A 22,536-nucleotide genomic window follows, 5' to 3' on the forward strand; every position below is an offset into this window, starting at 1 on the left:
ATTTACAAAGTGACAATAATATAATTTGGATGGAGAGCTTGTGAAATTGTGAGGGACAAGGCAAGTGTCTCATTCGTGATTACTACAGCAGAATAACATGCAGGTAATATCGCAATATGTATTGTCACATTTTTGTATCGTGAATTGAATTTATATACATTATCCCATTGCTGCTAAAAGAGTCATGAATTTATTATTATTTTTGTTATATTATTAGTGGCCTCCTTTGGGATAGTCACATGAAATGTTTCCGCTCCATTTGTAAATCACTTTAAATGAACAAGTAGGTCACTTGGGTTAGGGTTCAATCAATCGGAGACCCCGCGTCTCCGCGGCTGGGGCTGTCGCAGGCACTCGCTGCCTTCGTCCCCCTAAGTGCAGACTCGGAAAAGCGTGTTAGTTAGTAGTTAGTTAGTAGTTAGTTGTTAGTAGTTAGTAGTTAGTAGTTAGTTAGTTAGTTGTTAAACCCTTTAAATGAACAAGTAGGTCACTTGTAACCTTGTGAGGCAGCTGGATTCGTGCCAGATCATGAGATCACGATCACATGACAAATCCATCTTGCCACGCTCCAGTCTATTGGTTTGAATGCAAACCACCAGTGGCACCAATCAGCACCCTATGAGGCAGCTATGAGCGGACTTTGGTGTGATGCCAGTGAGAAACGAGCCTGTGATAGACGGATGGTTCATCCAATCACCTCATAATTATTATTTTTTTAGATTATTTTTGGGGGGGCATTTTGCCTTTATTAGATGTGACCGTAAGCAGACAGGAAAGGTGGGGAGAGAGAGGGGATGACATGCGGCAAAGGACCACGGGTCGGATTCAAACCCGGGTCGGCCGCGCGAAGGACCGTTCCTCCGTGGTACGCGTGCTACCAGGTGAGCCTCCAGGATGCACCTGCAAGGTATTTTTTGAAAGTGCCGTTTGAAGCGCTTTCCTGAGTGACTTGTTCCCAGATGATTATGTGGAAAACAAATTATGCGGAAACAAACCATCTGGCAACGTCAGGTGAGGTAACTTGTAGCCTGGTAAAAACCAGGTAAAAACCATCCTGATAACATGGACTCACATTCTGTTACACTCTACGTATCAGATGACCAGGCATCCACATCCATTTCAATGGGTGGGAGTACTTGCGTTGACAGACAACTCCTTCAGCCAATCAGTGTCTCCAAATCCACTCGTAAGAACGGCGGAAACAGCATTTCTGTGAAGAAACTCCGCTGGTGCATAAAAACTTTTTCTTGTTTAATTGTTGTTATTGACTCAATTTCTGCAATAAGTGCAGACATAGTGACTTCGGCCCGAGGCTAGATGATGCTTGTTATGCATGTGGAAGTGAAACAAGAAAGCTGGGGCTAGTTGCTCATCTTTGCCTGCCCTCTGTCTCTCTTTCATCTGTGTCCGTCCCCTGACAGAGTCCCTGCTGCGGCTGAAGGAAGAGACGGCTGAGGTGGACGAGTTTGTCTTCTCGCAGGGCGTCTCCGACCAGGAGAGCAACGGCTCGGGCAGCTACTACATCAAACAGGAGCCCTGAGGGGGCGAGGACGCCCGGAGCAGGACACACACACACACACACAGGCAGCCGGGATCCAGACGACACACTCGCACACCAATGCCACGGCCCCACCCATCCAATCAGTGATGGCAAGCGGGAGGAGGCGCGGTCGTCTGATGCTTCTGAGAAAATCCCAGAGAGACTTTTTTTTGTCTAACTTCGTAGCCGTGCGTGGACAAACTCGGCCACTCACAAAACCCGTCACGGACCGAGGGGTTGAAAAGCACCTCGGGGCGGCTCGCTGACGATCCAGGCATTTTTCCTATTTCCAAAATCCTCTCTCTGCTCTCCCGTCTGAACGATCCGCCCGGACGAGACATGCTTTCAGCTCCAGGGTGGACCGGCAAAAGCCTCCTCCCCTTTCTCCCGGGAGGAGGGAGTCCCACCCTTCCTCCGCCAACACTCTGGGCCACGCACAGAGACCTGTAGAAACTGTGAGCAACTTTTTTTATCGAGCCAGGTCTTTAAGTTAGTTTTTTTCTTTTGTTGTTGTTGTCGATTTCAGGTTATGAGAGTCAGCCACTGACGGCAGAACTTCCATCGGGCCTCGGGAGAAAAGAGAGGCTGGCCGAGAGAGGGAAAGAATTGTGTATATTTTGATTTTCTTTAGGAACAATTTTGCCAGGTGGACTTTTACGTTGTTTATAGTACTTGAAGTTTTTGTTATTTTTCTCCCTTTTTTATTTTGTAATGTTCGGTTTTGGAGTTTTGTCTTAAATGACGATTTACTTATCTTGGCATATACATTTTCGGTGGCTGGATGGGAAAATGAATGTGCATCATTGCATAAGAGTGATTATATTGATATAGAATGATGATACCTATTCATATAGAACTACAGTATATAGATATTAAGGGTTGTGATTTGAAGAGTGAGCTTTGAATAGTGCAGTGCTGCTCAGCATTATTGATATTCCTAAATGTTTTATTTTCTTTATGATGATTCTGTTTATTCCAATATTAGCTGCCCTTTTTTCACAGCTGCTCTTTCCTGATTTGCATTACAGAACCCATATATATATATATATATATATATATATATATGATTTCAATGAAAATTTTAACAATAGCATTCAAACAAAGGAAAGTGGGTGTTGTGGAGAATATCTGGTCTGTGTTTAAATATCCACATTTTGAGCTGAATTATGCTTCAGACTAACTGTCACTGGTAAACTGTGGACTGACTCACCCATGAACAGTTTAATGAAGAGTGCATCATATGTAAAGTGTTATATGTGTTAAGCTGGTTTGATATCTTAATGTGGAGTTCTAGGGACCTATCGCAGTGACCAGATATCCCACTACACCGCTACCCATTGCAAGGCATTGAAGGAACTCAAAGCAGCAGCGGGGAAGTCCATAGGGCCGATCCACATGCTGCGCCCTCAGCCCTAAAGCGTTGGGAAATTGCAAAGTGCATTGTTGACGGTAAACACACAATGTTTATCAAGTGGACAGTTGCGCTACTGGCGTTTCCAAAAAGTTGAGATGTTCTTATCTCAGTGCGTCCTGGTCGCAGTTGGAAAAAGAGCACGTCTGCCGCGCGCCCACATTGACATGAATGGATTCAAGCTTGCAAGAGAAGCAGAATGTGGACCGGCCCTTATGTGCCAGCATCACTATTCACCACATGATTTAAGCAAACATCTTGGCTCTGTAATGTCGGAACAAAGATAGTGCAGCTGTGGAGACCCAAAGCTATGACAAAAATAATTTTTCGAAGAAATAATTAGCAACACATTTGCAAGGCATAACTATAACTGAGCAGCAGGGTATGTTGTATGAATGAGAAACCTTACTGGTATGATGGGTCACACTCTGACATGCTTTTTTGGTTTTTATTTCCATTGTCCAAACCTGCATACTTTCCTGCGTAGGGTTCCACCCATACTGATTATGTCTAAATCAAAGCTGATGGTATCTTTCAATGTTCCTGCCAGACGAATGGAGCATTTCCACCACAATTGCATTCTTGTCAGGCTGGAAAAGCCTCTGAAACAGCATTACTGCCTTTACCTGAAGGAATTCATTTACAAGAAAACATCTTTGGACAATGAAATGAATGAGCAGAATGTGTATTGGTCTAACCCTACCACATGGGATGGACGTGCCCTGGATGCATCACCTAAACACTGTCGGGGAAAGCCATTGGTGTGGGTGTGTCTGTTGGGTTTGGGACTGGAAAAGAATACGTTGGATCTCCAAATGCTGAAAGGAACGTCTCGAACATTACATTAAGACGATATGCAATTTTTTTTTTTTTTTTTTTTTTTTAATCACTTGGGTTGTTCTCATGTCAGAGCCATATGTATGCAAGCTAGTTCATTATTCACCTGAGCCACAGAATAACTAGGTTCGTTGTCGAAACCGACAAAATGCACTGCTTTCCCATTTGTTTCTGAAGGCAGCGTTCACATGACAGTGGGATCTGAAAGTGGCATAAATACATCACAGATTCTATATATGATCGTTATGACTGACAGTATAGAGCAACGGATCTGGTGTTGAACCGAAATGTGTGACCGCATTGCTTCTTATGGGGAAAGAATCAATTATTTCAGCAGCCATCAGAATATGTGAGCACACTGTACTGTAGCCAGCAACAAGCACCCTCTGCGCTCACACATTTTGGTAGTCACAGGTTTCAGTTACACCATATTTGATGACCCATCCGATTCTGTGACCTACCCTGATATTCTTGCCCTAATCCCAACCATCTCACTCCTCATACCGAACCCTGACCAACCTAAAAACACTGCAGGTCACAGAATCTGAATCTGTCACCAAACACAGTGTAACACCTGATTAATCAGAATTTCTCTCGACTCCATGCCCGGGCGTGGAAATAACCAAGAATCCTTATATTTTCATTCTTCTTAGAGCTAGATTGTTTTGCAGCTATTTATCTACTACCTCCTGATGCTAGCCAAGTTTAGCAAATATAAGAGTGTGAAATAGGCTATGGCAGTGTGTTAGCATATGCAAATGCAAACAGTGACCTAAAATGATCCACTTGAAAGACTAGACACCAAACATGGAAGAATTTTTATCACAGCACATGAGGTAGTCCTCTAATTTGAACAATATGCAATAATAGTTCCCGTATTATTTTGCTATGTAAAAAAAAAAACTTCTAGCACCCTTAAATAACAAGATCACTACATTAATATAATTTACATGTGAAATAATTTAACAAAAAAATGTATTGTATAACTGATTTTGGTGAGCGAAGGGTCACATACAGGAAACTGTGCAGCACTGTATGGCCTAACGCTTTATTGTAATGCAGAACAGATTTAAACCGCTCGGCAATGGTAAAAGACCCTGAATTTCTCTTTATACCAGTAAGGTTCACAAATCAAATCTCAGGAAGCGTTTGCTTGTTTTTTCTTAGTTGCAAAAGTTGCATAGTGCGTTAGTCACTATTGTGAATCAAATTGCATTGGGTTTGAAGACCTCAAGGAAGGCGTCTTTACCATGTGCATCATTCAACACAAAAAGGTCTTATCTCACAATTTGATGTTTTGTCCACGTTGTCTCTTCTTCTCTTCAAAGTGTTGCGTGTTCTGTTGTTGAGTAACGACACGTTAACGGTCGTTGATGGTTCTATTCAGTGGAAGTCGTTTCCTTCGATCTGCTTTCTTTGTAGCCTATTGTTCCTTACCAGCGGGATGTGAGATTAATATATTTTCTACCAGTTTCCATTTTGATTTGTTTAACGATGTTGTTCATTTAACGATTAGATTGGATATAAAACGTGGCAAAAAAAAGGGATGCACGATGATATCGGCACGTCATCAGTATCGGCAGATACGACAGGCCGATAAAATGACATTTTAATTGTTGACTATATATCGGCAATCGGCCAAAAGAGTTGGAAAATATCAGCATATCGGATATCAGCAAAAAAATCCACTATTGTGCATCCCTAAAAAAAAAAAAAGACAGGCTATGGTTCTAAGACCAAATGAGCAATAAAATGCAGTCTCACAATCAAATAAAGCAGAAAGATTTCAGGTTTGGGTCTGAAATCCCCATCTGATGTGGGAGGGCAGGTGTGTTTCCCATCTGATGTGGCAGGGCAGGTGTGTTCCTCATCTGATGTGGGAGAGCAGGTGGTCACGGTCGCAATCTTAACTCACTGACCAAACTGCACGGACGAAGATATTGACAGGTTATGTTATCTTGGTTAATGTCAAGTTATAACGAAGACATCTCAGACAATGTCAACATTGCATTAACAATGACATAATTTACCGAATGACACTTAATGACAAGAGTCATAAACGTAACGTCTCCTTCATGTTCATGACAGGTGTGTCATGTCATGGTTATGACAATGTCATGTCATTCGTCATATGCACTCTCAAGTAAAGTGTTACCATATTACCTTAGTACAAAAAAGGGGGTAAGACTGTTCTATGGACTAACTTTGCTGCTACCCTCTTCCAGATTAACCCAAAATAATCAAATGCACAATCAACACTGTTTGGATCTTCTGTTTATGTGAGAAAACAACTCACTTTTCCTTGTCAGTTGTAGATATGAAACCTCCCCTTCTCACCTCGAGGCCCAAATCGAGTAACCCTGGTCATTGGTCTGCGGGTGGTGTAAGAAGAGCTAGTTAGGGACTTGGTGAACAGTTGATTTGGGACTGGCTGCACTGATCAGCTGATTTGATCTGATCAGCTGAATGCATGTAGAGCAGAAAAGCCTGGTGCCAATGTCGTGCTGAGCTTGTTTTCATTGTGACGTCATTGGTGGTTGTTGGGTCCGGCTCTCAGCTTGGTTCTTTTGGATGATGCAGTGTCCTTTTAGCCTGGTCAACCATCCGCTCACGTGAACTCACACATTGTGTTTTTTCCGACTAGACCACGAAACAAAAGAGAATGTGACTTCATGGATCCGGATGGTTTTAACCAGGCTAGATCTGGGGCCTGTACTACGAAGCAGGATTTGGGATTAACGAGGTAACCCCAGGTTTAACCCTGGGTTTTCGGTCTAACAAATGTGGTTCACTTTTAGCTGCGGTAAATCACCATGGCTAACTCAAAGATACCCTGACTTTGCTTCATAGTACAGGCCCCGGTGCGGTGATGAGGAGCAGACTGGAGTTGGCTATTTGTTTCTCCTTGGATACTAACACGGGTCTTTTGTATGTGATAGCCCCCCCCCACCCCCAATTATATTCAACCATTATATTGTGGTGCTATATATTTGATAAAAATGAGTTATTGTATTGGGATTATGGTCTGAAACTAATTGTGAGTTGAGAGGGTTAAGTTATGGTGCGAAATTTATTTTGGATACAAATACAAAAAAAAGTATATGTTAATAGTTATAAATCTATTGAAATTAACACTGACCCTTGAGGTACATAATATTGCAGTTTGAAGTTTGTACATGTTTTTGATAGTGTCTATACAGGTTTCCTTTATTATGGTAAATTTGTGCTGTGATCAAGCTTTGATAGACTTTGAATTTGTAAATAAAGCCAAAAATGTTTGGATCATAACATTGGGTGTAATGGATTGCTCATTTGTTTACAAGCATTGCAAACTGTTTCCGCATGGCTGTGAAAGTTTATCTGGTGTTTGTTTTTTTTGTTTTGTAAGATCCGACTTTTACACTGAATAAAATGCTCATGACTTGGATTGGAACCATGTGGTATCTGTGTCACTTCACTCCAATTAACATTAGCAAGGTTTCAGCAGTTTAATCTTTCAGAGGGCAGCATGTCCTTTAGCCACAGGCAGGGGCGTCGCTACACTGGGGCAAGAAGGGGCTATAGCCCCCTCACAAATCTGTCAAGCCACAGTTGAGCCCCCTCAAGCATTTTAGTATCTTTTTTTATTTTTTAAATAAACATGTGTAAAGTTAACAGCCAGCCATTCTTGATTGATTACATTTATTTGATAATTGACAAAAATATACATATACAACTGCCCAGCAGGAATACATACATTTAAAAAATCATCGAGAACAATAAAACATCAGGGATCATGTTGGAAATAAGTGTTTACACTTGTACATGCTATCCCTTGGATCTTTTATTGTCTATATCCATAAATGAAGTCAATCAGTCAATCAAAAGGCTTATTTCCATTGTGGACTTTTTCTTACCATGATATTAACCTAACCAATCATCATCACTCATGCCTAAACCTAACCAATCATCACTCATCATGCCGAAACCTTTGCATGTGAAAGTTTTTGTCATTGCCTTGTGGTCACTTGTAGTATAGCTATATATATTTGTTTATATTCTTTAGCCAAATTCATTTAAAAACTACATTTATTTTGATGTGCTAATGTGCTGTGTGCCATATCTGGTTTTATTTGGGGGGCGGGGGAGACTTCATTATTAAGTAACTCTGAAGTCATGAAAATTGACACTTTTTTTTTGCACTCCCACATATTAGTCTAGTTCCCCCACCCCCAACCCCTTCCTGGAGGCGATACTTTTTTTCCCATGATGGCGAAGGCATGACCCACCCCTCTCTGCCTCTGATTGGCTGACTGTACTCGGCTGCTCCCACCTTCTTTCCAGGCAAGCCAGAAGTATCTCAAACGTGAGCAGCAGGTGCAAAACAATCATTAAATCAACAAGCATGAGATACTTCATTATATGGAACGTTACAATAGCAAACCCTATATCTGAGTTATTTCGGCCTACTTAGCCTATTGCACAGACATGTAATTTGTTCTTGTCATTCCAAATGTAATCACATTGTTGCTCTGATTAAGTAGAAGTACAGTTATTTGTGTAAAAAAAGACTGGTAAAGCAGAAGTACCGATTCAACTTAATTACTCAAGTAAAAGGGAAAAGTACAGGCTCTGAAATGTACTCAAGTATAAAAGTAAAAGGTGTTCCGTGCAAGGCGAATAGAAACTCACGTCATATTCATATAATTCAAATACTATTGAATTTAAAAGGTCCCTTCAAAACATATTTGCATAAAGACTATACTTTAATGTTCTAGTCTTAATCACTATGACCCACTAGCTCAGAGAGTTGGATTGCTGTCTAGCAGTTTGGAGCTTGTGGGTTCAATCCTGTCAGTTTTCAATGTCGACAGCCAGATGAAAGAGTCATTTAAAGCCCTGAGAAAACCTCATTCAATCAGTCTGACTTGGTGGCACAGAGTAGGCTTGCTGCCCGGCAATATTGAGACCTCAGCCACTTTCGCGTTTGTGGGTTCGAGCCCGTCAGCTTTGAATGGTGACAGGCACCGTGCCTGGCCACAGGTGACTTGCTCCTATCCATCCTGCGTGAGAAACTCAGCCCTCTTATCTGCTGCCCGCCTGCTGGCCATGGAAGCACACTGCAGCTCAGAGCCACACTACTCTAATCTCAGATTAAAGGGCGCCCCACTAATCCTTCCTAACAGCCATGAAGAGCTGAATGTTTCCAGCCTCATGATAAACATCACAAGTTAATGCACCATTAAAGACCAGGCCTCCATTCAGTGTGAGGTCGGCAGGTCAACACTACCACAGGTGACTTGCTCCTATCCATCCTGCGTGGCAGAGAAACTCAGCCTGCTTATCTGCTGGCCGCCTGCTGTCCATGGCAGCACAAACCACTGCAGCTGAGAGCCACACTACTCTAATCTCAGACTAATCCTTCCTAATAGCCATGAAGAGCCAGATGTATCCAGCTTAATGAGAAACATCACAAGTTAATGCACCATTAAAGACAAAGCCTTCACTCGGTTTGAGGTCAGCAGGGCAACACACTACAGCAAGCGTTTTACTGTCAACATTTAATAGCAAAGTTTTGACAGTCGTACTTTTCTTTCAAGATATCTAGAACATCGTTCCTCCTAGTCAAAACATTTCAGACAATGACAATTCTTCGTAAGACAAATCACATCACTTTTGCCATTCATGTGTAGGACGTTTCTCAGATATCTAAAACGGCAGTATTATAACTAGTGATATTTCCAGTTCTAGTCATTGTGACTAGTTAAATCATTTAAGTCAAATTATGTCACATTAAGATATGTCAAAAGGACAATGCAGACATCTTGAATTGAGGGGAATTAAAGACATGTTGAACTGGAATTATAACTAGTGACTTCTTAAATTGTATCTATCTGAAACTGGAATTCTACGGGTCAACTAACTGGCTTGTTGCTTAGCAACGAGCCCCACGCGCTTGCGTCGCTCTATGAGTCACACCAAACTCTATACAAAAAAACCTGTTTACTGTGAGTTTACCGTTTTGCGTGTCACTAGGTGCACTAGACTGCTATAACATGACATGTTTTGTCGTTTTTTACAAAGAATTAGACATCTGCAATACATATCCAGTCTAGCCATCAAATGTTAGAATGCATTGCTATAATACACTATTGCAGTACATTAGAAGTGTCTTTGTGTCCAGTGGACATCTGACTAAGAAAACAAACCCAGGTAGGATGGTATTGTGTGTTTTATTGGAAAGCGGATCACCTTTTAACAAAACTTGACAGCTAAGACAAAAGTTGGGAATGGAATGTTTAAAGGGATGGAGGAATGGAAAGTGAAAGTGCAGACTTGGACCTCGGGAGAGACCAGACAAGACACATTACAGTATGATGAGGCATGGTGGACGATGAGGAATGTGGGAAATGTGTCACTGATCTACAGCCAGCTCTTCCCCTCATCCTACATGTGGGAAGAAACAGGACGTGGAGCCGAGCCGCCTGGTCCCAGGTCAGTGTGCGAGGTTTCAGTAGAGCTGGTCAGTGTGCGAGGTCTCAGTAGAGCCAGCTGAAGGCACAGCTTTTGTAGCTGACCAGCTCTTCATCCTTGAACCAGAGGGCGATCTCCTTCTTGGCACTCTCTACCGAGTCGCTGCCGTGGATGATGTTCCTGCAACAGGCAGAGAGGACAACTAAGACCAATGCAGTGTGACAAGAGTCCAGTCGACACATCCACACATACACTGTATGAGTTATTCCACTTTATTACACAGCCTGGTTGAATGCTCGATTCTGATTGGTCAATCACAGCATTCAGACCGCGGCTAAGGATATCAGACTGGTGCCATGCTAGTAGTATTGTTGTATTTCTACAGTGTGCCGCCCTATACTATGTCTGGATTATCCTGCTTCTAATATGTATAGCTCTACTTTTTGACATAGTTGTCACACTGCTTCCGTGTGTCACGTATGCCTTTTCTACAGGTGCAGCAGTCCACATTCAGCCCTACAGCCTGACGAAGACCAGAGAGGTTGAAACTCATTGCGTTTTGTGCCCCTGTCTATTCTTGAAGATGTACATTGTTTAACTATTGCAGTAGACATGTACTTTACTTCCCAATTAAAATCTGTCTATAAGTATCCAAGAAGCTGCTTTTTTCTCTTCTCTGATTCACTTTCAGCCTGCTGAGCTTCCTTGTGCCACATTTGCTTTTTCCTACCTTTTGAAATGAAGTTCTCACAAAGCAGACCGACACATTTTCCCAAACCCATGGACACAAAGTCCTCAATACTCTTTTAAATGTACCGTACTGTACCGCACTGCAGCTGCTACCATCACGTATGACTAATGTTCAATAGTATGTTTAATTAGGTATATGCTATTTGCACCTAACAGAATGTTATGTTTAAAGTATGTTCATGCCATTTGCACATATGAGCAGTGAATACGCCACTGTCTGTGGCGTCTCTTACTGCTTTATTGCCTCTTGTTTTTATTTTTTTATTTTTTGCACTATGTTGTAACGGAGTCTACAGCACAAGAATTTCACACGTGATACTTGTACTACGGAGTGACAATAAAAATCTTGAATCCTGAAATGTTAGCTATTTCTCTTCCCGTTTATCTTCTAGTTTCCCCAGTGTGGCAGAGTTTGCACTTATCTCAGAGTGCGAGAGCTGAGATAAATTGTGATTGGTTGTTCAGACGATTGAGGGGTTGAGGAGAGTATCACGGTCGTAGGCAAATGGCACTCACTTGCTGACGTCGATGCAGAAGTCTCCTCTGATGGTTCCAGGCTTGGAGTCGGCGGGGTTGGTCTCACCCAACATGACCCTGCCAGTCTTCACAGCGCCCTTACCTTCCCACACCTAGCATCACACAAAGCAGAGGGATATGAGCAGAGGTACGAGACAAGACTCCAGCTAATTCAGCAGCTGGCTTCTCTTCGAGCATCTGTTTGACTGCAAGCTACTAAATTACCGATCCTGTACACACCTGTATTTTCAAGCGGTGCACCCGCTTCTACAAGTGTCATGTGTCCGTTTTCACTGAGATTTGAGCAGTTCAGAGATTTGAGCAGCACACCAAGGTGTCATTTTTAAGACCGTGACTCGAACCGGTTTAAGTTATCACGGCGTTTCATCATGTGTTACTGTGTTTTGCCCTGCTCTGTTCATTACCCACAGGGTTCGCCAGTGTATTTTTTGACAAATTTATCTTATTTTGGGCTCAAAGCCCTAAAAATAAGATATTGGTACAAACGGGTGATGACGTCACGTCAGACATTATGGTTGTCCAACGACTGACGTATGATATTCAGATAATACATTACATACATTTACATTACTGTAAGCAGGGATGCAAACTCTTGGAGTGAAAAAGGTGACATACCAGGGCTGATACAAAACCACTCAAAATCATTCAGTTAAGTGCCCTATTTTGGGATCCTAAAGGTGACTACCGTAGTTTGCATCCCTGTGTAAATAGTAGGGATGCGTGATATGGATTTTTTCACCCGATACGATAACGGATAATTATTTCACATTTTTGTATAAAAAATAATAATCTTAACCTGTATTCTATGCACACCTGTGGTAAAAAAAAAGAATCAGAAAAAGGCAGATGTAGTGAGCAAAGATGGATGTTTTACAGCCGGTATAGTGCAGGGAAGCCAATGCGCTCAGCTCGTAGAAGCTGAGGTAGCGAGTTAAACAACGTTAGCTGTGCTGTTTGATTCAACAGCTGTGCAGGTTGGGTGGAATTTACATGTGATTAGACTTGAGCCGGACTATGTGTGCATTACGTAAGGGATATTGTATATTGAGGCGGTGATTACGGGGGAAATAATGACCGACAGGTGATGATTGAGCCCGACGCGCAGCGGAGGGCTTAATGATTCACCTGAAGGTCATTATTTCCCAGTAATCACCGCCTCAATATACATTATCCCGCTTAGAACACGGCCTACAACTAAATCATTCAATAATCTGACAAAAATAATTATTCAAATAGATTTTTAATAGCGTTTAACGACAAAGCGTTTCATTCGTAATTGGCACACAAGACACCACAGCTGCAACTGGTTGGCCTAATTAGTAGGGGTGGGAATCACCAGATGCCCACGATACGATACTTGAGTCACGATACGATAGTATTGCGATACTCCGATATTTTCGATATTGCGATATATCGATATTGCGATATATTGAATATTGCGATATCTCGATATATTGCGATTTCTTACTTTTTCAACTGCAAATGATGTCCCCAAAGGAAAACTTTGTCAACATCTGGTTTATATAAGAACAATTTTTCAGTCTGTACATCTGACTTCAACCATTTTATTGCAGCAACATTGTCAAGTAGACCGACCAACAACTTTCATAAAGTCATGTCATAGTTGCATGCACCTGACAAACTGAACTGTTTGTTACAGTCTACTTACAGTCCACCTTAACTGGATGTGTGTGTGGACTAGTGTACTTATGTAGTTTTTGCAACTTCACTTCACTTACACAAAACATCTTGTGCAGCCCATTCAGTAACTGGGGAATTTGTAAATTACTGTTATGACAAAACTGTTACTGTTAAAACAAAATGAAAATATGCTACCGTTTGTTTACTGCTGGCCTTGGAACTAAAGTTTATAGTAGCCCGGTGGCCTGCAAACAAAATAAATAATTTTTTCTTTTTTTTCCAATATCGATACTTGGCATCCAAATATCGATACAATATCGTCAGGCAAAATATCGCGATACTGTGGTGTATCGATTTTTCCCCCCACCCCTACTAATTAGTAGTGTTTGCTGACAAAAAGCTCTTATCAACTGATTAATCCAGGTGTGGCAGAGCAGCGGTCGGTTGTCGAGAAATAATGACCGGTGAATCTTGTTGATTGACCAATCAGAATAGAGTATTCAAGAGAGCCGTGTTCTAAACGGTTTTATACAACAGTTAGTTCCGGCCGAGCAATTTGATTGGACAAGAGGGATCGTAGCAGTGATGATATTTCATGATAACATCACTGGCGCTTCACTCTGTGTATATCACTCTGCATCACAGCTGCTAACTCCTGTAATGAACAAAACAAACAATAGCCTACCAGCCCTGAGCCCGCCAATCACAAAGCGAACACAGCTGTGTATGATAAGGGTGATGATGTGTATGATAAAAAGTAGGCAGCAGTCTACGGCTGTGATTATCTTCGGCACTCGGCCTGCGGCCTCGTGCCGACCGAATCACAGCCGTGACGATATTAGCCAACAGCAGCACTCCCTCTCGTGTGATATTGCTTACCGTAATTAATGGACACCTGCCGGCCAATCAGAGACTAGTACTCACCCAGACCATGGTATAAGTCATGGTAAAGTTTGAACGAGATCGATGAGATGAGATTTATTCACAGGTGGGTGGCAATTACGTTTCTAGCCTTAATAATAAAAGCATGCGAGTGCAAAATAAACTTAAATCACTCATAGCCTTAACTCTGAGGAACCTCCATAAAATAGCTTACACACCAAACACTGGTTGTGATGTTACGATTACATATGGAGTGAAACTAGTCTAAAGCATTACTCTACATTTATAATAAGGTTATTACATTTAATTTTGAAAACCCACTGCGGAAGACATACTTTTACATTCTGGCTGACTTGACGGTGCTCGTTGAGGAAACTGGAGAGGAGCAGAGGGCGCAGCTTCTAGAGCTTTTTTTTTTTATAACTTCTTATGACTAGAGATGCACCGATTGCCATTTTCTTGGCCGATAAGGATTTTGGCCGATTCTCTTTCTAAGAACAATAATTGACGGGTTATTTTTTGATTATTATTTTTTTACTTTGCTTTAATAGAAAATTAAGATTCATGTCACATTTCTTATCATTTGCATGAGGTAGGACGATCTCCTTTTTTGTGTAAATACAATGAATATAAAACAACCAGTATATCCCACAGCTATCATGCATTTACTTTTCCAAAAGAGAAAAGGTGCAACAGAACAGGGGCTCCAGATGGAAAGTAGCCTATGGCTAAATCTGTTACAAAGCATATCTTCCCCTATGGTGTTTAATGTTTTTTTTGTATATGTCCCTGCCAAATAAACGAATAAAATAAAATAAACGTCAAAAATGTTATCCATGGACAAGGAGTTTATAGCCTATATAGGTCTGGAGCCCAGAGACCTTCGAAGCCATGCCCACTCTAGTCGTGGATTTGGCTGTTCTTGAGTAGCCTAGATGAGGAAATGAGTTTGAGTTGAGTTTACACACAGTCAGTTTCTTTTAATCCGCCATCCGAAAAAAAAAATCATCACGCACAGTAAAGCTTGCCCACTGGTCCGATGCGTTTTATTATTATGTTTGTCGTTCTATTCGCAAAACAAAACAAATAGTCCTCCTCTCCTGTATCCACGTTACAACGTGACTGACAGATAGCAGCAGCAGCAGCTGATCTGCAGCAGGTCAGCGGTGATGTGGACTGCAGCTGGTCGGGGAATGTAACCTGGACACACAGGGCTCGATAGTAGCCTACCTTCACTTCGCCAAGCCGGCTGTGTTGCGCTGTGGCCGGGGAGAGAGAGGGGCCAGTAAGGTGAAGCGAGCCGCTCAGACTGGAGTGGACTCCAGCTGAGCGGGACTCGGCAATGTACCCTGCCTCCCCTCCGCGGCTTATTTTCAACTTGCATGTGTGACAAACTGTACAATTTCTACAATGAGGACGACATGCTGGTGTGTGTTTCCTTTCGGCTGCTTGGGGTGCGCGCATCGTGCAGCTGCAGGTAATTAACCAAACAAAAAAAGGGGAAAGCCGACCGGCGCACAGAATCGGCACAGAAATGTGGACTGACCGGAGCCGGTCAGCCGGTCGCGTGAAAATCGGACATTTCCGGTCACGTGCCGATCGATCGGTGCATCCCTACTTATGACAGTAAATTAGTTAAATCAGCTTAAATATCGCTGTAGAAAAGCCAATTAGCGATCACTCCCTTCAATCGCCAATATAACAATTTCATCGCAAATCGGCTCATCCCTAAAACAGACTCCCAGGTTTAACCCTGTAACACCCGCTGTTGCAGAATTACAACATTTTTATTCTAAAAAAAAAAAAAAGTATAAATGTTTGTTTTTTTGTGTCCCCATAAACATAGTCATTGGGTCCTATTGTTCAGTCTAACAATGCTATTGGATAGGACATTTGTGTCCCACCCACAAGGTCATGATGTATCACAACTTCCGAGAACTTGGCTGAGAATTAACCACCCTTTGTTTCATTGGACTGGGTTTATCAATTCTAAGCAAGTAAAATGCCTTTATTTTTTTGTGATCAGTAAAATGACTAGAACATGTACATATGTTGTTATTGTGAAATACATTCCCCAATTATATTATATATAATATAAATATTATTTCCATAAAACCTTACAAAAACATACAATTTTTGCAAACACTTCATTATCATCTCCAAAGGCCTCCTACAACACCATCTGAAAGGTTGTAAAAACATTTTTTTTTATGTTTTACTATGTCTGGGTTTTACAGGGTTAAGACCTTTTCTTTAAGAAAGGCATCTAATGTAAGTTTACACCATGTTATCTATTGCTGTGTCTTACCATGGCGACCACTGGACCAGAGTTCATGTATTTGATCAGGGTAGGGAAGAACGGCCTGTCCTTCAGGTCGATGTAGTGCTCCTTCAGGTGTTCCTCGGAGGCCTACGGCAGGCAGACAAGTTATTAGTTCATCTAATTAATAGATCAAAGCTCGAGCCTACCTACCACCCAGGTAGGTGGGATATTTTCCACTGAGACTGTATGCTGCATTCACATCTTATGGTAAAAAATAGATATACGTTTCCAACTAGAAGATACCCTTCACCTCAACTTGCACTACTTGGGGAAGTCAGGAGTTAAGACCCTAATTTCACCACTGAGGAAATGCCTGTAGTTAAATGTCAGTGATGACGAATTTATGACAATTTTCATATTAAATCCCACAATTTTCTAGCCTGGTAAAGCAGCCGGTCACGTGAACTCACATTTCATTTGGTTCTACCAGACCGTCTGGCCTCAACTCTGCGAGGGCTTTCTGCAGAAACTGCAAAGCGGACGAGCCAATCAGCGACCCGCCTCGTAGTTGACATCGTAACCGGCCAATCAGGAACGTCACTAGCAAAACAGACGCCCCGACAAGTAATGTCATTCTCAGCGTTTGTCTAGTTTAAACAGCCATAAAGACATAAAGCCAATTATTGCAGAAATAGACTCAATTAAACAAGTACAAGGAGTATCGCAACAACGGAGTTTCTGGGCAGAAAATATGTTTTTGCCGTTCTCCCGAGTGGATTTCGGTTTGACTGGATCCAACGCTGATTGGCTGAAGGCCAAGTTGTCTGTCAAGGCAAGTACACCTGCCCAACTTCCGCCCACTGCAAAGACTGGATGAAGGCTTCAGGCCAGACGAAAACGAAATAAAATGTGAGTTCATGTGACCGACTGGTTTACCAGGCTAACAATTTATCATTAATCCCACAAACATTACTCCCCTCCTTAATGCAAATGACCTGCATGTATATAGTGCTTTTATCCAAAGCGCTTTACTATCAGTAGGTACATTCACACAGACATTCATACACAGATGGCAGCAAGCTACCAAGCAGAGTGCTGGCACACCATCAGCTGGCACGCCCAAGGACACTTCCGACATGCAGACTGGATGAGGCGGGGATCGAACCACCGACCTCTTTTATCCAAAGCGAATAGCGATTAATGGACGACCCACTCTACCACCTCCTGAGCTACAGCCAGGAGGTGCCGTTAAGACTTTTACTGGACATTTACGGACATTATCCCACAGACATTATCCTACCCGCTCCCCCATCAAATACCCATTACTGTATGTCACTTTAAACTTTTTTACTTTATATGTGGTGGTCGCTGCACTCTGCATGCAAGTCAAATTCTTAATTTGTAATTATTATAAACGAGGAATTGGACTTGATTACTCACTATGGCTTAAAATGAATTATGAATCAATGTTTGGATTTGCTGTCAAACAGCAAGTCGAATATATCACTAAATGCATGTATCACGCACTGAAAGCTGTTAAGTAGCAACTAATGTCCATAGAAGGTTATGGTGGATGGTGTCTGAACACTTTCAAATCATCACTGAGCTGACAAGTTGTCTCAACTTTTAACTCCCATATGTTGGTAATGGTAGCTGTTTAAAATTGAACAAGTTCAATACACAGGAATCTTGTGATGTCAGAAAACACCACAAGGAGATCAAAGAAGGAAAGCTTTGATACAATGTTCATTATGTTGTCCAGACAGAGTGCTGCTCCCTGCTCTCTCCAGACAGAGTGCTGCTCCCTGCTCTCTCCAGACAGAGTGCTGCTCCCTGCTCTCTCCAGACAGAGTGCTGCTCCCTGCTCTGTTAGGACAGTGATTCCCAACCTTTTGTCTTATGTACCCCTTGAGCCATTTTTTTCCATCTCTCAGCACCCCTCAATCATGCACATTCTTTGTGACAAAGAAAACACTGTGGCTGAGGTAGATCCACGGCCATGCAAGTCAATTCATACAAAATCATTTAGATTTTTCACTGAACTGCCGCCGTTGGTCACCGGGCTCCCCTAAAGCTCAATCTGGAGTGACAGCACAGCAACTGGATGTTTTGAGGCATTTATCCATGTTTGCTAGCGAGTTGATTTGCACACAGTTCTGACATGCATCAACATGACCTCTTCAGAGTAGTCTTAACAGTTAACACCTGCAGGGGGAACTGGTTGTGGTGCGCATGTATTGTACCATTTCAGCAATGCGCTTGGATTTTTTTCATTTTAGAAATAAATTGCAATCCCCAATATTTCCATACTGCCTGCAAGGTGCTCGAGTACTCCTAGGGGTACACATGACATACAGGGGTACACATGACCCCTGGTTGGGAATCACTCTTTTAGGACACATTTTGGATTTCATTCCCATATCTTGATTCATCACTTCCAGTATGAAGTAGTGACCTCGCAGACAGAATTTTAAATGTCTCAATCTCAATTGCTGGGCTGGGTGGAGCTTCAGTCAAGTGGGTTTGATATCAAATCTTGCAGAATGCAGTTCTAAAATCTCAAATAAGCCACAGTAAATCGTGACCAGTTCCGTGTCGTGCCACTAGGTCAGAGATTACAGGGAGATGCTTGAGAGGATAAGGAGACCTCAACGCAGCAGTAATCGCTTGTGCTAGTCAGGAATAGCCGCACAAGCTAATCCGCTCACTGGGCTGTCTTAGCTGTCACTACACAATCACAATGAATGAATTTATTTTGGATAATGCATGACAAACATCCAAGAGATGACATAAAAAGTGTGAACACTTGTTTCCATCATGGTCCCTGGTCTTATAAAAACATGACATACAATTAAATAAAAACATCAGGTAGACCGTACAGATCAATCAAAAAGGAACAAGAGACATACATGTTCACATAAGGTGACTCAACCCTGTCACTGCCCAATCACAACATCATGTTCACATCGGTGACTCAACCCAAGAGAACACCAATTCTCATTGCATAGCCATTATATGAATGCTATGCAACCAATATGAAACCATTTGCCTTGAGCTGAAAAATAACAGCCCTATCTTCCAAGCACATTGTGGGTGTGGCAGTGTCACACAAGAGTCACACAAGAGTCAGTGATTTGTTACTTACATGGAGCATTTTCATCCCAACGAGTTTGAAGCCTTTCTGCTCGAACCTCTTGATGACCTCGCCAATAATTCCCCTCTGGACGCCATCGGGCTTGATGGCGATGAAGGTGCGCTCCTCAAGCTCAGCCATGATTCTGCAACAAACAATCAGGATTAAAAAAAGCCACCAGCACAGAATGTGCAGCAGCAAGTGTGGAGAAAGACTCACGCAGTCAGGGTGCATGTGGCACAGTCGTGGGTGGGGCCGGATGCCGAGGGCACCGACCCCATTGCAAAGCGACCTGCATTGACTGGGTTAGTCTGGATCTTACAGTGTGAGCAACTGAACTGACAGTGTAGACTGACATGATGTCTTGTGTACGGCTTGCCCCGCCCTCTGGAGGAGCTTAGTTGAGTCCTTGCTTTATGTATTTTAAAGTACTGACAAAATAAGTGCCAGGGTTAAAAACTACACAAATCTCAGTATTTAGTCAAGCCTTGTTTTGTTTTCTTATTAGTTATCTCCAGTAATTCAGTGTTCAAAAATAACATTTTGAAATTTGTCACCCCCCCCCCCCCCCCCCCCCCCCCCGTGGTAGCACATGCAATTCAAGTTTAAAAAGGGGGGGGGGGGGCAAGTGGGCATGGATTAATGTAAATTGTCCCTGCTGAAGTCACGAATATTAAATTATGACATAACCCTTGACCCCCTGCTGAAGATGTCTGGCTCAAGGCCAGATCTGCGAATGCACAGTGCCTGTAAAAAAAAAAAACAGCCAGAATACAACACTTCCCACCATAACTTTCAAAATAAACGCCCCATTGGACGCCTAAGTAAGATTAGATGACACGTCTTTAAACGGTAATGTTGACCTATGTTGCGACTTGCGAGCCATCTCTCCCCTCTACTCTCTCTCGCTCCCACCCGACGCTACATACGTGATACGAGGGAACGAGGCTTCATAGACTTTAGCCTCGCCCTCATTGGAGCATCGGTCTCATAAAACGAGGATTTCTGGTTCGAAGCCAGGAGACACGTGCGCGCTCCCGTGAGGAACACCGGGTCCTGAAAAGGCGCATGGTCTTTTGTTCGTGCTCGTCATTGTCACTCTCGGCCCAATGCTCCATAAGCGACTCTTACCACTTATGACTCTTGATATTTAATACCCGGAAGCTTAACCACTATAGTTAGATCAGCGCTGTCGGAAATCACTTTACTGACTTCTTCTCAGTCTGCTCAAGTCTGCCTGGTAACAAACTGGGCTGTATCCACAATAAGCACTCGTCAGCTACAATCGCACACGGTACATAATAGAATATTGGATATAAAAGACGAGAGTTGTACTTTACCTTGACAGTGTGGCCCGGTGAGGCAGTAGTTCCTCTGTCTGACGTGGAGGGAAGGAAAACTGAGAGTGCGCGGCGGCTTTTTATCCGTGGAGGCGGAGACACACTATGGCAAGAGGCTGGGTCAAAAACTAGAGCGAGTGCCTTCACGTGCTGTAGGAAATATAACTATTATTATTCCATCACCAAATTCATACATACAGAACTGCAATTATGGTCCAGCCTGACTTCAATGTAAATAGTCCATGAGCCATACCAGATATCGGGCTCAACTGAGTGGACAAAGACAATTAATATGATAACCTTTCCACAGTAGTAGTTTTTCATATTTATTGGACATTTTCACCTATTATGGGTGCAAGACACAATAGGGCAAAAAGATGATATCAGCATTAAACGTCCCCAGTTAAATACTTGCATTAAAAACCCTTGTAGTACTGGTCCAAGTGGCCATCTTGAGATTTTTCGTTCTGAGACGCATTATTATGGAACCCATGCAGTGAAGGCCTACTACAACCACCAGCTTATGAAAAATAGTCAAAAATTTAAAAAGAGTTACCTAGTCACGAGAAGGAGCCCGAGAGGAGAGCACGCTAAAAACCACTGGTTCCCCAACGCACTTCTGCAGGAGGGGAGGACAGCAGCATTGGCACTTACCCCGCTAGCCGGGCGCTTCTCGCTCATACCAAATAACTTTTAATGGAAAGAAGTGGCAGCTCCATATTGCCCCATTGCAACATCAGCGCCCAGCAGCCTCCGCCATTTTTGATTTTTGGAAACGTGACAGCGCCAAAAGAACCTCGCAGTGATCAGCTGCGGCAGCGCTGGCCCCGGGCCCTATAATCAGCCTCTCTAAACAGTAACTCAACGGGAGAACACTCTAAACTTCGCTCTCTTGTGAGCCGCTCTCACGTCTAGGTATAAAAGCCAACCCTTACCTGAGCCAAAAACGTGAAGTGAAGACGCTATCCGATGCGAAACTCTTCTTTTAATGACATATAGTTGACTCTTCCAAATTGTTGCATAAAATCCACTTTTCTGTCTTTGAAAAACCGAAAATGTAGGTGCAATACCATTTCGGAAGTGTGGGGGGCATTAGTGAGTAAACAGTGAGTCGTTGTTCCGGGTTGCTCCAGATGAATGGTTTTCGGTTTTTCAAAGACAGAAAAGTGAAATTTATGCAACAATTTGGAAGAGTCAACTATATGTCATTAAAAGAAGAGGATATTGCGCATCGGATAGCGTCTTCACTTCACGTTTTTGGCTCAGGTAAGGGTTGGCTTTTATACCTAGACGTGAGAGCGGCACGATTGTTTGATGGGAAATGCGTGACGTTCGCCGGGCGCTAATGCTCAGTATGAGCGAGAAGCGGAAGCGCCCGGCTAGCGGGGTAACATTGGCACTAACTTTATCCTGACTGTTTACAGGTGAGCAGCTTGATTAAGTTTGGATATTCCATCAGTTGTCATAGTTCACGAGGCTTACAGACAGAGCCGAATTATAGTCGAGGCTCCTCCTGTTGAATAGCCTACATATACTCTCGGTAATTAGAACTGGTAAAAACACTAAATACAGCAGTTTGTTAAAACTCGCCGCTTTTCCAATGGAGCTCAGCGGAACCAAACTATAGCCTACCAAACGTAACTACGTTGTGGTGATATTCTCACACTTTGGAACACAATAGTGATATTTGTTTCATATTTGACCTCTAGTATAATGACAAAAAGATCAATTTGGGCTCACTCAGGCTGT

The 22,536-nt window shown here is 42.6% G+C and overlaps 2 protein-coding genes across 2 annotated transcripts in view; one reads left to right on the plus strand and one right to left on the minus strand.

Moving 5' to 3' along the window:
• Positions 1–7,221, plus strand: part of mbtd1 (mbt domain containing 1) — a 28,001-nt gene extending 20,780 nt beyond the window's left edge. The window contains exon 17 of the mRNA XM_083635162.1: positions 1,422–7,221. Within this exon, the coding sequence (XP_083491288.1) occupies positions 1,422–1,540 (119 nt within the window). The 3' untranslated portion in view covers positions 1,541–7,221. The remainder of the gene's footprint in view (positions 1–1,421) is intronic.
• A 2,105-nt stretch (positions 7,222–9,326) lies between these two features.
• Positions 9,327–20,865, minus strand: nme2a (NME/NM23 nucleoside diphosphate kinase 2a). Its single transcript, XM_083635428.1, has 5 exons — positions 20,788–20,865; positions 19,460–19,592; positions 16,360–16,461; positions 11,508–11,620; positions 9,327–10,421 (listed from the first exon to the last, which is right to left on the minus strand). The coding sequence occupies exons 2-5, from the start codon at positions 19,586–19,588 to the stop codon at positions 10,307–10,309; spliced, it is 459 nt and encodes a 152-aa protein (XP_083491554.1). The 5' UTR covers positions 19,589–19,592; positions 20,788–20,865; the 3' UTR covers positions 9,327–10,306.
• Between the last annotated feature and the right edge of the window lie 1,671 nt (positions 20,866–22,536).

This window comes from Poromitra crassiceps (assembly GCF_964638095.1).
Source record: "Poromitra crassiceps genome assembly, chromosome: 4".
Classification (NCBI taxonomy): Eukaryota; Metazoa; Chordata; class Actinopteri; order Beryciformes; family Melamphaidae; genus Poromitra; species Poromitra crassiceps.